Below are 17,519 nucleotides of genomic sequence, written 5' to 3'. Positions count from 1 at the left end.
TTGACGTGACGTGATTAAATTCTCGACGTGACGTCAATATATTGTTTCCGTTACATCATCGTGTTGTTACCGTGTCGTTATTGTACTGTTGCCTACATGTATATATATTACCTATCACACCCTAAGGGTTGACAGAGAAAGCACATCTCAGTGAGTGACAGAGATATCTTGCACAGGTAGAACGGAAGACAAATCTGTGAATGATGTGAGAGTTATCCGATCCCTAGCAACCACCTACGTTTACCCGCCATATTGGAGTTATGCTTTAAACTGTATATGGGTATATTTGCTTTGTTTGATTGGAGTTAGATTTCCTCTAGTATTCAGAACATTGAGCTGAAAATAAAGTATAATCTGGCCCAATAACCTGTCAAAACCCGACAATAGGTCTAAACCAAAGTAATGAATCTGAGAATTTTAATATTCGGAAGGCAGCCTGAAAACTGTACATAATGTATGCATTTTAAATCATATATTAGGGTTGATAATAGTTCTTAGAATATAAATGCAAAAGGGTTGCAATAAACAACGAAATCTATTGGAATTAGTAATAGTATTTATTACAATATTAATATAAAATATAACCTGGAAAAAACAGCCTATAATGCCGAATTCAAAACTATCCAAGCATTTCATATATTTTGTAATAAAAAATAATGTATCAATGGTTGATTAAATAACGACAGACCCTAATAAAATTATACAGTTTGTCCCGACCCTAATAATATGTAATTGATTGTGTATTTGTGTTGATTTGTTACCGTAAAACAACAGGACTTAGATAATCTTAAGAGATATTTAAGAAACGTGCCAGCATTACAGCTGATGTAATGAATTACGGACGATCTCTTCTGTTAGACTTGGGAGCCTGTCTGGGCCATTTGGAAGGGTGTTAGGCTTGGGAGCCTCTCTGGGCCATTTGGAAGGGTGTTAGGCTTGGGAGGCTCTCTCAGCCATTTGGAAGGGTGTTAGGCTTGGGAGCCTGTCTGGGCTATTTGGAAGGGTGTTAGGCTTGGGAGCCTCTCTGGGCCATTTGGAAGGGTGTTAGGCTTGGGAGCCTATCTGAGCCGTTTGGAAGGGTGTTATGCTTGGGAGCCTGTCTGAGCTATTTGGAAGGGTGTTAGACTTGGGAGCCTGTCTGAGCCATTTGGAAGGGTGTTAGGCTTGGGAGCCTGTCTGGGCTATTTGGAAGGGTGTTAGGCTTGGGAGCCTCTCTGGGCCATTTGGAAGGGTGTTAGGCTTGGGAGCCTCTCTGGGCCATTTGGAAGGGTGTTAGACTTGGGAGCCTCTCTGGGCCATTTGGAAGGGTGTTAGGCTTGGGAGCCTGTCTGGGCCATTTGGAAGGGTGTTAGGCTTGGGAGCCTGTCTGTGCCATTTGGAAGGGTGTTAGGCTTGGGAGCCTCTCTGGGCCATTTGGAAGGGTATTAAGCTTGGGAGCCTCTCTGGGCCATTTGGAAGGGTGTTAGGCTTGGGAGCCTCTCTGGGCCATTTGGAAGGGTGTTAGGCTTGGGAGCCTCTCTGGGCCATTTGGAAGGGTGTTAGGCTTGGGAGCCTCTCTGAGCCATTTGGAAGGGTGTTAGGCTTGGGAGCCTGTCTGAGCCATTTTGAAGGGTGTTAAGCTTGGGAGCCTGTCTGAGCCATTTGGAAGGGTGTTAGGCTTGGGAGCCTGTCTGAGCCATTTGGAAGGGTGTTAGGCTTGGGAGCCTCTCTGGGCCATTTGGAAGGGTGTTAGGCTTGGGAGCCTCTCTGGGCCATTTGGAAGGGTGTTAGGCTTGGGAGCCTCTCTGAGCCATTTGGAAGGGTGTTAGGCTTGGGAGGCTCTCTCAGCCATTTGGAAGGGTGTTAGGCTTGGGAGCCTGTCTGAGCCATTTGGAAGGGTGTTAGGCTTGGGAGCCTGTCTGAGCCATTTGGAAGGGTGTTAGGCTTGGGAGCCTATCTGAGCCGTTTGGAAGGGTGTTATGCTTGGGAGCCTGTCTGAGCTATTTGGAAGGGTGTTAGACTTGGGAGCCTGTCTGAGCCATTTGGAAGGGTGTTAGACTTGGGAGCCTGTCTGAGCCATTTGGAAGGGTGTTAGGCTTGGGAGCCTCTCTAGGCCATTTGGAAGGGTGTTAGGCTTGGGAGCCTGTCTGAGCCATTTGGAAGGGTGTTAGGCTTGGGAGGCTCTCTCAGCCATTTGGAAGGGTGTTATGCTTTGGAGCCTCTCGGAGCCATTTGGAAGGGTGTTAACAAGGAACACAAGGCGTGTCATTATCATATGCGCAGTACTGTTGCTACTCAGGAAATGTATTAAAACTGTCGGACGAACTAAAACTATACATGTACCTCTTTACATCACTTTTAAACTCACGCTTACAGCCGATTCCTTACGATACATTCAATACATAATTGGGGTATAAGAGTTCTACTGGAGGGGGACGGAGTTGATATTTTAATTGAATTGGCTAGGATGGCAAACTCTTAAAGGTGACAAAAATCCTGTTTCATTATCAGGATTTTGTTTGTTAATCGAAGTTACTTATGTATTAAAACCACATGTTAAGGATAGTTTATATTTCAAACTCAAACTCAAACTCAAACTCAAAAAAAAAAAAAAGAAAAAAGAAATTCGCACGTTAATTTGCAAAAAATCGGAGATAGCATTGATTATTGTTCTTGAATCGGTAATGTTGTGAAGTCATTTGAGACGAGCTTAAGTCAAGCCTAAATTGTTAGCTAAACGTGATCACAGTGATTGATGCTGTAGATTTCAGTTTGAAGATTTATTCAACATATTAAGGTACGCAGCTCATATCTGTCACTAAGTAAGGAAAAAAAATATAATCAATCATTTTAGATAAATAATAGGACAAATCGCGTTTACACTATAAAACATATACACTTACAATGTATAGTGTAAATAAGATAGCGTTGCAAATATGCAATTATTTATTCGCGACCCCGATCAGCTTTCAAGCTTATGGCGTTAAATCTACTCAACTGATCTGATGGATCAAAATTAAATCTATCTAGAAGGTATCATATAAATATATAGGAATAGACTTAATATATTACAGAGTCCAGCTGATATACAACAATGTACCTAGTAAACACGTTTCTAATGGGACTATTTAGTTAAATATCTACATACTAAACATAACATAGAACTTCTATTTAGCAATACGTAGTGCATTGATAAAACCTTATATTACTTTTGTTTTTGTTTTTTAGAGACTAGACCGGGCCAAAGAAGAGTCTACTTATACAATTTAGACAAGGGAAAGACCAACAGCGATTACAAACTTCACCTAACTATCAAAATGCAAGATGGTCGACGCTTTCGTTTTCCTGATCAGTCTCAACCAGGAGGAACCCTGTGTACGGAAAGACCAAATTATAACAATGAGAATATAGAATATATATATATATATCGGACTTTTTTTTTAAAATCAGTCTGAAAAAGGAACTTATACAACCAGGTATTTAGGGAAACCTACATTTTGAGATTATGCCTGTCATCAATATCATTTTTTATTGAACATGCACAACTAAAGACCAACCGGGGCTTACATGAAATTTTAGAAAAGTCGTCAGCAGACATTAATTATTGATAATAATATGATGTTCACTACCGAGATTATTAGAATCTTTCCGTCTGTTTCGTGGACAGAAGTATATATCAGCCGGAATGTAAGAGTTTGGGTTGTCGGAACTAGACTTGCCGAGTGCTGCCAAGCCAATCTTACATGGGGGTTGAGATACCCGTCTACAACACAGGTCTATGCTTGATCATTTTTTTCACATACTTAAAAAGTAACTTACAATTTGTAAGTAAGTGAAACCTATTCGTCGCCCCACCATTAATGTTCTATGGAATTTTGATGATGCTGTTATCAATTTGCGACGTGGTTACGCTAGAGAAAATGATGACGTTACGCTATTGTAAGGTTTTAGCGCGTACCAGGTGTCTTTCCCTTACCTGTGCGAGATAAGGCACTCGGAACACCTCGGCTACATGTATGAGAGATAGGGTTATATGATCCCTAGCAACCGCGGGGGCACTCTTTGAAGTAAGTGAGCATGTAAGTATTATTTCATAACGTTGGTCATATTTTGGGGTGCGGTAGTTTCCTTTCTCTCTGGTTTGTTAAGGTTTTTACTTATTATTTACTAAAACTTACATAAAAGTTGGAAGATAAACCAGTGAAACGGGAGAAGTTTAAAATGCGTTTTTCAAGATGGCTGCCATGGCGCCCATCTTGAATTTCGGACCGACCCGAAAAATAGCAACACTTTGTCAGCACTATCTCATGATCATGACATGCAAGTTAGAGCTGAACCCCTCTGTTGACCCTTCTGGTCACATGACCTACAATGCTAAACAACTACTGATCTATAAAGACTAATACATAACTATATCTCTTACTGAACTCCAATATTACATAACAAAGCCATGTCTACCAAATGTATGAAGGCCACTATTACATAACAAAACCATGTCTACCAAATGTATGAAGGCCACTATTACATAACAAAACCATGTCTACCAAATGTATGAAGGCCACTATTACATAACAAAACCATGTCTACCAAATGTATGAAGGCCACTATTACATAACAAAACCATGTCTACCAAATGTATGAAGGCCACTATTACATAACAAAACCATGTCTACCAAATGTATGAAGGCCACTATTACATAACAAAACCATGTCTACCAAATGTATGAAGGCCACTTTAACATAACAAAACCATGTCTACCAAATGTATGAAGGCCACTATTACATAACAAAACCATGTCTACCAAATGTATGAAGGCCACTATTACATAACAAAACCATGTCTACCAAATGTATGAAGGCCACTTTAACATAACAAAACCATGTCTACCAAATGTATGAAGGCCACTATTACATAACAAAACCATGTCTACCAAATGTATGAAGGCCACTTTAACATAACAAAACCATGTCTACCAAATGTATGAAGGCCACTTTAACATAACAAAACCATGTCTACCAAATGTATGAAGGCCACTATTACATAACAAAACCATGTCTACCAAATGTATGAAGGCCACTATTACATAACAAAACCATGTCTACCAAATGTATGAAGGCCACTTTAACATAACAAAACCATGTCTACCAAATGTATGAAGGCCACTATTACATAACAAAACCATGTCTACCAAATGTATGAAGGCCACTATTACATAACAGAACCATGTCTACCAAATGTATGAAGGCCACTTTAACATAACAAAACCATGTCTACCAAATGTATGAAGGCCACTTTAACATAACAAAACCATGTCTACCAAATGTATGAAGGCCACTATTACATAACAAAACCATGTCTACCAAATGTATGAAGGCCACTATTACATAACAAAACCATGTCTACCAAATGTATGAAGGCCACTATTACATAACAAAACCATGTCTACCAAATGTATGAAGGCCACTATTACATAACAAAACCATGTCTACCAAATGTATGAAGGCCACTATTACATAACAAAACCATGTCTACCAAATGTATGAAGGCCACTATTACATAACAAAACCATGTCTACCAAATGTATGAAGGCCACTATTACATAACAAAACCATGTCTACCAAATGTATGAAGGCCACTATTACATAACAAAACCATGTCTACCAAATGTATGAAGGCCACTATTACATAACAAAACCATGTCTACCAAATGTATGAAGGCCACTATTACATAACAAAACCATGTCTACCAAATGTATGAAGGCCACTATTACATAACAAAACCATGTCTACCAAATGTATGAAGGCCACTATTACATAACAAAACCATGTCTACCAAATGTATGAAGGCCACTTTAACATAACAAAACCATGTCTACCAAATGTATGAAGGCCACTATTACATAACAAAACCATGTCTACCAAATGTATGAAGGCCACTTTAACATAACAAAACCATGTCTACCAAATGTATGAAGGCCACTATTACATAACAAAACCATGTCTACCAAATGTATGAAGGCCACTTTAACATAACAAAACCATGTCTACCAAATGTATGAAGGCCACTATTACATAACAAAACCATGTCTACCAAATGTATGAAGGCCACTATTACATAACAAAACCATGTCTACCAAATGTATGAAGGCCACTATTACATAACAAAACCATGTCTACCAAATGTATGAAGGCCACTATTACATAACAAAACCATGTCTACCAAATGTATGAAGGCCACTATTACATAACAAAACCATGTCTACCAAATGTATGAAGGCCACTATTACATAACAAAACCATGTCTACCAAATGTATGAAGGCCACTATTACATAACAAAACCATGTCTACCAAATGTATGAAGGCCACTATTACATAACAAAACCATGTCTACCAAATGTATGAAGGCCACTATTACATAACAAAACCATGTCTACCAAATGTATGAAGGCCACTATTACATAACAAAACCATGTCTACCAAATGTATGAAGGCCACTATTACATAACAAAACCATGTCTACCAAATGTATGAAGGCCACTATTACATAACAAAACCATGTCTACCAAATGTATGAAGGCCACTATTACATAACAAAACCATGTCTACCAAATGTATGAAGGCCACTATTACATAACAAAACCATGTCTACCAAATGTATGAAGGCCACTATTACATAACAAAACCATGTCTACCAAATGTATGAAGGCCACTATTACATAACAAAACCATGTCTACCAAATGTATGAAGGCCACTATTACATAACAAAACCATGTCTACCAAATGTATGAAGGCCACTATTACATAACAAAACCATGTCTACCAAATGTATGAAGGCCACTATTACATAACAAAAACTTCGTCTTTAAAGGATCAACCTTCGGTTGAATGTCACGATTCAGTGTTTTATGAACAAAGAGGGATACATTGTTTTTGTCTCTTGTGTGGCCTTCATGTTCAGAAATGGTACATTTCCATTTAATATCATCTATTACAAGGGTATATAACAAAATCATACTGGTAAACAAGGGTGTATAACACAATCATACTGGTAAACAAGGGTGTATAACACAATCATACTGGTAAACAAGGGTGTATAACACAATCATAAAAAAGAGGCATTGAAAGTCACAGTTCAAACATTATTTCACATTCATTGGCGTATTATGGTTCCGTCCATCAAATTCGTGCAAGGCAAACCTACATGTACTTTCGATTCTGATCCGCGCCCCACAGTCAAATGAATTTCATCAAGTTTCATTATAATTCAACATACGACTCCAGGGAGGGAGGGTGTGCGAAAATTGTTAATAATCTCCTAAATAAACGTAGAATGTTGGCATGAAGTTTCATGAAAATTTCATTAAAGTGAGGTGCAATCAGTCATACATTTGTTAGAATTTAATTTGGGATAAGCTGTCACTCGGAACTAATCGGTGTGATTTGCGAAATCAAACCACACGAATACAATTAAGTTAACCATAAGGTTAATTATAAATACTTGTAGAAACAGGACTATGTACCAGTTTTTTGTTGTTTTTTTTTACTTATTATCCTATGCGTTTGTGGGCATTTTCTTTCTCTTGTACTTGTATATCTGGAAGCAAATTGAGAAGATTTTTGAGAATACTCTTTGCCGCTTCGTGTCTTGCCTCTTTGTTATAGCAGTCAACCAATCCGTATACAGCTGCAAGTTCATGTTTCGAGACAAACCTGGACTTAACTTCACCTTGAAGGAGACAAGGTGGACACACACGCTGGTATGCCGTTTCTGCCTCTTTATAGTCCCCAACAGCAAACTGAAATTGACCGATTCGTGTCCATATTCCGCTATTCTTTGGATCAAAGAAAACAGGTTCAACATTTTCCAGTTCCTTGACAATAGTCTTCCCTTTAGTGATGATTTTTGTTTTCTCACACTGACTGTTTTTGTCCAATTTCAATAGATCAATATACGTGCGCAACAGCTGTTTCAGACACGTAGCCCTATGGATGCTATCTGCAGGCGCATGCATTTTGAATATACCGAAAATATAATAACATGATTTGTCGTCAAGAAGCTGTTCAAACGTTGTAGCTGTGTCTAGTAAGCTGTCAACAGTGGCGAGTCCTAACTCAGGTATATCTTCAAAAATCAACTCTAGGATGCCGTTCCTCTGAGCAAGCAAAGAGTACAGTGGTAAGAACTGTTGAGAATTTCTTCGCAGGATCTCTCCGAGTTGGGCAGCAAGAAACAAGTAGTGACAAAATTTGCGTTTCTCTTCCATCCCTGCAACACTTTCCAATGTAAAATATCCGTCGCCCATATGTATAAAATGTGTACAAAATCATTTCTTTGATGAATGTATCAGTCATATTTTCGAGAGGGACAGCCCTTTCCTTTTCGCAAAGTATTCGATACTGTGGCATCGTCAATGCTTCCTCTTCGTAATTCTCCAAGTATTTGGATAGTAATTTGACATCTGCTCGAGTTCTTCTCCTCTGCAGGATGAAATGTCCGATGAATCCATCTATTTTTTGTTCGTAGCGCTGTCGAAGTGTTGTCAATTTCTTATCTATAACAATTGCTTTTGCTCTCGCGAATTCACGATGCTCTACATATGTAGTACACAGTTGTTTCTTATAAGACAACCCTTCATTCATCTCTTTTTCTGTGGTCTCCATGACCTTGTACCAATAATCAAGAGATTTTTCGGAATGGTACTTTTCCAAAGCCAACAACCCTTCAAAATTGCTAATATATGCGACGAGGTCATTTACAAATGCTATAAGCAAGTACGTTTCGAGGTCATCTTTCATCATATTCATTGCATGCAGGAGGACAGATTTGGCTTGAGGTAGGACAGACACCATGAGGTTGTGGTCTTCCTGATTTCGATTGTCCTTATCCAAGATCAATGCAAATGTCCAAAGCAACCTCTTAAGTAGTCGCATCTTCGTATTCTCATCAGTAAATGCTCCTAACGTAAGTGATACTGCTGTATGTGTATGTATTATCCTTTTGTCATCGATTCCCTGAACGGTTCCAAACGAAAACTTCTGAACAGCCTGGACTAAAGAATCGGTGCTGACTGAGTTACATGTCTCAACATCATTCTCAATGTCTTTATCTAAGTCACCAATGTTGATACCAGATGACGTGGACATCAGCTCAAACAATATTGTTGGGATATTTTCACTTTCTAGAAATTGGGTCATTTTGAACATTTCAGTCGCATCTTTATCTAGGTCCTTCTCCATGATTCTAATAAGAGTGTCCAGGTTGCTGAATAGACTTCGTTTACTTGCATCGTGCTGCTTCAGATTACAGTCAAGCTTTTTCAATGTGTTTGCTTTCAAAAGCTTCAAGAATGCTTTGCCACTTTTGGAACAATTTGTCATGTATGTTTTGGCGCAGCTGAGACCTAAAGGAAGACGACTCATACTTAAAGCCAGGTTTTTGAGTGCATCTGTTTCTGACATTTCACATGTTTGGTTCCCGCTTAAGAATGATGTGGCTTCCTCTTCGGTAAACCCGTCTACCGAAATGCGCTTTGTTCTTGGGATCTTTGGCATTTTCAACAGTGTATCCATGGTGGTGACGATGAATTTGATGCTTCCATGTGATTTTTTCATTGGTACAAACATTTTGATAAGGCCTTCTACAATTTTCTGACATAATTCATCGACATCATCGAAGATGATAATGTGTGGCTTCTCTGTTGTTTTTTCGAGTAGGACGTGTGCAATCATACGTCCAAGTTCATTGATTGGATTTTCTGTGTCCTTAGTTTTTCCTGTGAGGATGTCAAGTTTGTTCGCTAGTTTCGTCATAGACATCTGCAATGATGCTTGGTCCTTTGACCGCATCATCCAAACTGTTGAAGTTGGATGGTTTTTATGGAACTCGTATCCATAATATACGGCAAGATGAGTCTTTCCAGAGCCTGTTGTACCTGAAGTTACAAGGTTTCATTGACAAAATAATAAAATGTATGACAGCAACTATGACAGTGTTTTAACAATTAAATATGGTCTAACTTATTTAAGGTTGTTTTTTAATAATACAGTCTAAATGTTACCAGATAGTTTGTATTATTGGCCTGATGGACATAGTTTTATATGATTTTCCCTCTCCAGGCCGTTTATGATGTTTTTAACTTCCTTTCTCATATAGCACTTATGATGAATCCAGAGCTAAACAGGTGTGCTATGCACAGTTAAATCCTTATTCGGCATTAATTTGTGGATCTTTTGTACAAGACTCCTACAAACTCTCACTAATTTAATGAATGAATACGCCTCAGGCTATATTTACGCATCTTTTAATTTACATTTGCAATACGCAAGTAATTTTTAGATTTTTAAGTTATTACTTAAAGCTGCTTTATAACTTTTTGTAAAACCTATAGACGTTTACTGTTTATTTCAACTAAAATGTCTTTCAAATATTGCAGTACGGTTGACAATGTCCACAGGTGTCTGTCTCTGGTAAGTCTAAAGAAAAAATGGCCCTACTATATGAACAAGGTAACGCTTGAGGATCGGACGATGCATCGTCTGTGTAACGAAAGTATGCCATTTATCTTAACGCTGATTGGTCGTGTATTATAGTTATAGCGACCAATCAGACTGTTAATTGCAAAACCGCTCTACAATATATAGCCTGCTACGTTTCCAGTCTGTGCATCGTCGACTTTAACGCTTCAGACCAATTTTCTCAACTTTTAACATTGCCACACCACAAAATAGTATGTATTCATATTTAAAGATTCCAATATAAGGTATGATTCTGAATTATGCGTGCATTTGATATTTTAGTCGGATTAATTGAAACTCAAAGTAAATCGAAGCCTCCCCCCTCCCCCCTGCCCGGATTGTCACTTGCAAAACCTTAATTGTTGATATAGTAGAAATAGGGCTACTATTTTTTCTGTCAAAACTAGCCAGAAGCAGGCGCCTGTGATATGTGTTGTAAAAAGTGGAGTGGGAAAACTGCCTTCCTTTTCCTAGCCAGCAACAAGATTACTCTATCCACAGAGGAGCTTAAATCCTGTATAACTATTTTATGAATTTCATGAACAATAATAGCAGTTTCATTACGAACTGTATCCTTTTGCCGGGAAGGAGGTTTTTTTGTTTTTGTTTTTGTTTGTTTTTTGTTTTTTTGAGAAAAGATATGAATTGAATAAGATTGATAATGGCGATTATTTCTATCTCACCAACAATTGGACAATTTGTTATCGTACCCGAAAGTGTAACGCCATCCTCCGTTTCCATTGTTTCCGTAAGTTCTCTGGATTTATTGTTTCCATATGCATTCTTCCTATCATAGCCTCGTCTAGGTTGCAGGGGGCTTTAATTGCTAAAAATATATAAAGAAAGGGAAACATATCTTAAACTTATCATAATATTTGACTACAATACACAAATATTATGATAAGTTAAGAGTTGGCTTTATGGAAGAACAGTCTCAAGACTGTATCGCTACTTATTTCACTCATAGTGGGAGTCATGTCGAATCGCGGACCTGCAATTTTCAAAAAAGTTTCTGAGTTTAGGCAAAGTATACGAAAGAATCATATTTCATGAGAACATAATATTGTGTGGAACGTCTATTACAAAACAATATGCTGTTATGCTCACAATTGTCTATAGCATGAAATTAGGATATCTATTTGACCTGATATTGCTCTATCAAAACAAACCCATTGATTCTGTTGTGACCTTAAAATGCAAATGGCAGCAGTGAAAAGTATTTTCTGTACAATGATTAATAAAAGAATATGCATATAGCGATGCATTTCAATTAGTCTGTGAAAGTTTGCCCCGTGTAGCAAGTTAAGGCTTTTACAGTTACAGATAATCTTTTTATCTGATACAATGTAAATAGTTTTTTTCACAACTTTAAAGGTTGCATAGACAAGGAATATTGACTTTAATGTCCTTCATTGAAATGGGTAAAAACAAAACAAAAAACAAAAACAAACAAAAAACAACTTCAGGTTATGTACAAAAATATATCGTCGGTATAGTTAACGGAAACCAAGAGGCCCAGAGACCTGATATTAGGTCCGTAGCAAGCCGGGTTGTAGGGCTACAGAGTTCGGAGGTATGGATGACTTCATTCAAGGTCATAAAGGTCATTTCTGCCTTCAGTTTGTCAAGGGCGTGAAGAGCCTGTCAAATTGTCATGGCAATTTCTAGTTTATAGTTTATGTTAGTTACTTAAACGTTACTAACCAAATTACATAGAGATTTAACGTACATGTGGTCGATGACATATGTTGTTAATTTCTTCAAATATGGAACTATCAAACATCAAATATTCTAAAACAGCATTACAATAAATCGTTAAATCATATTTACTTGGAGGTAAAACCACCCGGTTAGTCTTGAATTCTTGAACTTTCCCCACAAGGTCCTGCCTTCCGGACGCGTCGAGCATATCTTCCAGGCCTGAAGTGTCGGTTTCCGTAAACAGGTTCGCTTTCATTGCTATATGCAACAGCTCCGTACCTGTCTTGGCATTTTCTAGGTCCTGAGTGTTAACTTTATCCTTAATGCAAAACGACATTCTCCTGATGTCATCTGTAATGCAAAACCACAATGTCAAGTAAAATAATCAGTAACCATCTATCACAAACCAATGTCGCGGAAACAGCATAACGCCCATCCTTCTCAAACACTTTCCAAGAGAACAACAAGATGGTGGATGCATCTCTAACTTCTTTATTCTTATCCCACGACTTCTAATTTATCGACCGAGAGTACATTTCATGCATTGACGTTTCTTTGACTGGCAACAGTTTATCAACAGAATATGTGGTTATTTAAAATATTCAAAAACATACTCGTTACGCTTTGACGGTGTTTTCGTCTGGACAATCACGTAAATCGTAGCTATAATCCACACAGAAATACCATTAATAACATTTGACTCTTTTTTTTCTCAAAAAACGTTGATGTACTAGTAACTATCGGAATCGTGTTAAATGAGTGTGTTTTTGACATTACTCCATCTCAATATTCCGTCTAAGCTTAAATTGTCGGATAAAACAACGTCCTGACGAAAACACCATATCGCTATCGATAAATGGGAATCCTCGAAATAAGATTAAAAAGTAAGACAGATTTACCGAGAAGCGAGAGATGCTCCCGCTATTTTGTTGTTCTCTTGGTAACGTTTGTGACGTAGTTTCCCCATCGTGGTATATATATATATATATATTGGTCTATTTTGTGTTCAGAAATACTAGTAATTAGACATAGAAATAATAATCTTATTAGGGGTATAAACATAGATAACTGTCCACTACTTCTCTCACAATACGCAGATGACACCTCTCTTATATTAGATGGAACAAAAGAATCATTAAAAGTGCAAAAATTTCTGGTCTCAGATTAAATAAAAGCAAAACACAAGTTATATCGATAGGCAATAAAAAGTACAGTGATGATGTTTATTACCCAGAATGGAACATACAACGGGGAAGTCGAAAATTTACGATACTAGGTATAGAATTTCATGTAGATTTACATCAAATCCTTAAAGTAAATTATGATATAAAGATTAGGGAAACTGAAGTCTATGATAAAGAATTGGAGTAGAAGAGTATTAACACCAATAGGAAGAATACAAATCATTAAATCTTTATTAATTCCCCAATTTAATCATCTATTTATCTCCTTAACAAAGCCTGAAATCTCTAATTTCTTATGGGAAAATAAGGCAGATAAAACAAAAAGGGAGATAATCATTAAAAACAACCAAGAAGGGGGCCTTAAAATGATTCTTAAATGTCAAGTCTTTTATCGAAGCCTTGGAACTTACCTGGATACGTAAGTTATTCACATCAGGGGGTAAATGGCAAGTATTATTTGAAAAATATGCTATTAAAAAAATACTATTTAACTGGTTCAGAATATTTATCAATTATTCATGACAAATGTAAACACCTTTTTTGGAAAGATGTTTTCCAGTCATGGAGAAAATTAGCAGATAAAGAAGTTTCTATAGGAGAGAAAATAAATATACTGAAAATGCCTATTTGGTATAATATATATTTTAAAATAGGAAACAAGAGTGTTCTCTATAAGAAATGGTTTGAAAATGGTGTTATAATTATAAATGACTTATTAAAAGATAATTCTAATACTTTTTGTCATTTTGTGGAATTTTCACAAAAATTCGATTCAAACACTAATTTTCTCACGCATCAAGGTATTGTTAACACTATCAAAAACTATATGTCCAATGATGATACTTTAAATACGTTGATTTGTTATCCATATATACCCCTAAATTTAGAATTTATTTCATTTAATTTATTCATGAAGCATAAAAGAGGAACTCAAGATTATTATAATTTGTTGTGCCAAAATAGTACCAAATCCAGGGGGAAAACCAAATGGAATGAATTGTTTGATTTTGATGAGGACCCATGGAAAATGATATACTGTATATACCTTTTACTGTCACGAAAAAATCTAAATTACTATGGTTACAATACCGAATAAACCAACACATTCTAACAACAAACTCTTATCTATTTAAAGTTGCTCTTATAGATAGTGTTATATGTGTTCAATGTAAGTCCGAGACAGAGACAATTATTCATACACTTTGGGAATGTGAGAAAGTACAAGAATTTTTGCAAAATTTTGAGCTACTTCTTGATGCATTGTTTATCCCATTTGGTTATAATAAGAAAACCTTCATTTTTGGTTTATTTCGTCAAAATAGCATCAGTAGTAGGTAGATAATACCATAATTTTAATTATATTTACCAAGTGAGATGTTTACAAACATCGATCAGTGTCAATAGCAGCTCTCAAGAACATTATCAAAGATAAATATTATACTCAGAAATATATTGCGGTTAATAAAGGTGGCTCATCTTTATCACAATTTAATATTGAATGGAAAAATGGGAACATTTAATTAATAATTCTTAAACCCTATCATCAGTTTTTGCCAAAATAAAACAACATAACTTTGAAAACTTTTACTTTTAAATGCATACATTGTTAACTCCCTTGAACTTGTTGGCACAACTTTAGAATCTTTAAAAAATATATATATATATATTGGTCTATTTGGCGACAAAAAAAAACAATATTTTTCATTTCATCAGTAATTATTAGTCAATATATTTGGTAATGCACATCTACGAAAAAATTTCTGTGCACAATGGACAATTTGGCAACTTAATGTACTTAACTTATACAGTCACAGTAACTAAATACTGCACATACAGGACGCATATTTCTTCGAAGTGTAATGATATGCACAGGATTATCGACATAAATGATACTTACCTGATGAAAGTTTCTGACAAATCTCTTTACAGAGAAAAGTCATAAATGGATCTGTAGCCATCCTCTTGTAACACACTGCAATATAATATATTAGACTACGTGACCATTGTGTGCAGCCAATATTTCCACAGCTTCAATTTATCAGTTTACATCACTGCCTTATCGATCCACAGAGACCTGAACTTTTGCAAGTGTCTATATATATTTGAGTGTCATTTGAACGAATGCTAATCTGGCTCAAAAGTCTGAGAATCTGCTATATATTAGGTTAGATCCAAATATACATAAACTGTACCAAATTCTCGGGTCCCTGTGGATCGATCTAGTTACAGTCCGTGCAGTGAACACCACAGAGTTTCAAGATTTAGTTACAGTCAATGTGTATTTAGACATTTCGTAGTGTGTACTGAGCCAGTATACAAAACAGTCTTTCAGGCGTTTTATGGAGATATATCAATATTCAGTAATAAGAGGGTATCATTTCTACTAGGTTATCTAGCCCTCATGTCTGAAATGGTAGTACAGACACTAGTTTGATATATAACATATTACGTTTAAAAATCACTCGTTTCACACTAGAATCCTTCTTCAATTACACTTAAATATACATGTATATACGACAGGGACATCAGAATTTGTTACAGTCTACATGTATTTGGACCAAGAAAAATAAATTCGGCTCGCGCCTATGGCGCTCACATTACCACTAAATTACTGGACACCCCCCCCCCCCCCCCCCCCCCCTTTCAAATAAATTCCTGGATCCGCGCCTGCGTATTTTGAAACGTTTTGGGGCTAGATTAAAATTCGGTAATGAACACCGGGGTGTCATTTTTACCGAATTCCCACCCTAGTGCCCTATCCCCAATCACCCCAAAAATGGCTCATTTTCATACACGTTAGTTAGGCAGTAACATTGTTATTGGATGAAGTTTGTTTTCTTTCATCTCAATAAACTGATAGTATATATATAGGTATTCTATTGGCCTACAAATTTTAGATTTATAAATAAAAATATGAACTATAATACATGAACACATTAACAAGGGACAGATCTTTACATACAAACCTGCTTACGGTATTCAGAAACCACCCATCCCGATGTCAGATATCAAAGTCTGTATTAATTCCTGGTAAGTTTTCCAGTTTCTGTTTTGTCATGTCCGGTCACATGATCAAATGTTTTATAAACTTAGAGAGGACTAACAACCCGACAATGATATCCCCAGTGTTGTCATCACTGAACTAGGAGCCAGACAAAAGCAGCTATTATCTAATTTATATTATCTTACTCATAATTATATTATCTTACTCATAATTAGGTTGATTGTTTGTTTTAACATTTTTCATTTATTTATTCATTTATCTGGGGGGGGGGGGGGGGGGGGGGGGGGGGGTTCAAATATCATGGTGCTATTTTTTCGACAGCTTTCTACTTTATGGGATAAATACAATCATTTCAGTTGTAATTTATAAGCAGGCCCCTTTATAACATGAATTTGATATAAAAAGCATTAGGCCTAAATCACATTTGAATCTATATTTCAGGCACTTTGCTCTAACCTGTAGAAGTCTGGACCAGCCTTTTTGTTTTGTTGTTGTTGTTTTTTTTGTTTTTTTGTTTTTTTTGTTTTTTTTGTTTTGGGGGGGGGGGGGGGGGGGGGTAACTTTCATGTAAATAGCATATCAAGGCATATCAAGTGATATAAGCCTACCAATCACTTCTGCAATGGAACAGTAGCAGGGCTAACCATGGACCTTGCTGTGATGTTTTATTCGTTAAGCTGCTTGTTAATTTCGGCAACATATGTGCAAAAATGCAAGTTTCAAGAGAACACAGTTACCTCGTGTAGATAACGTCTTTTATTTTACAAAAAAACATAGATATTGATAATCTTTTGACATTGAAATGCAAATGACGGTTGTGAAATATATCACATAACCTGCTAATGCAGACGCCTGTGGTCCGATGCTATGGCAAGCCAAATTGTCATTTATTCGCGGAGCAATGTTGATCCAGTATTTTAGCAAATTATATAAGATATATTATTTATTATACAAGATATCTTATATGTTTATGAGATATCTTATTAAATGTTTATAAGATATATCTTATATAATACATACAATGTAAGATATATTATATAATATATCTTTTATGTTTATAAGATATCTTTTATAATTATATAAGATATCTTATATAATATATACAATGTCAGATATATTATATAAGATATCTT

The 17,519-nt window shown here is 36.5% G+C and overlaps 1 protein-coding gene across 2 annotated transcripts; it reads right to left on the bottom strand.

The window, feature by feature from the left end:
* Positions 1-8,071: 8,071 nt before the first annotated feature.
* LOC117333092 lies at positions 8,072-16,429 on the bottom strand. 2 transcript variants are annotated; one of them, XM_033892223.1, is made up of 5 exons: positions 16,349-16,429; positions 15,280-15,354; positions 12,328-12,549; positions 11,208-11,323; positions 8,072-9,914 (listed from the first exon to the last, which is right to left on the bottom strand). In XM_033892223.1, the coding sequence occupies exons 4-5, from the start codon at positions 11,236-11,238 to the stop codon at positions 8,107-8,109; spliced, it is 1,839 nt and encodes a 612-aa protein (XP_033748114.1). In that variant the 5' UTR covers positions 11,239-11,323; positions 12,328-12,549; positions 15,280-15,354; positions 16,349-16,429; the 3' UTR covers positions 8,072-8,106. The 2 variants fall into 2 exon arrangements, with proteins under 2 accessions (XP_033748114.1, XP_033748115.1); XM_033892224.1 differs by having other exon boundaries at positions 16,357-16,429.
* Between the last annotated feature and the right edge of the window lie 1,090 nt (positions 16,430-17,519).

The sequence above is a fragment of the Pecten maximus genome, chromosome 8 (assembly GCF_902652985.1).
Source record: "Pecten maximus chromosome 8, xPecMax1.1, whole genome shotgun sequence".
Taxonomy (NCBI): domain Eukaryota; kingdom Metazoa; phylum Mollusca; class Bivalvia; order Pectinida; family Pectinidae; genus Pecten; species Pecten maximus.
This window is presented reverse-complemented; position numbering and strand designations above follow the sequence as displayed.

Coding starts and splice junctions, on each gene's coding strand:
- LOC117333092 (XM_033892223.1), bottom strand. CDS start 11,238: ATGGAAACGGAGGATGGCGTTACACTTTCGG. Junction 9,915..11,207: donor GGATGGCGTTACACTTTCGG/GTACGATAACAA, acceptor TTGTAACTTCAG/GTACAACAGGCTCTGGAAAG.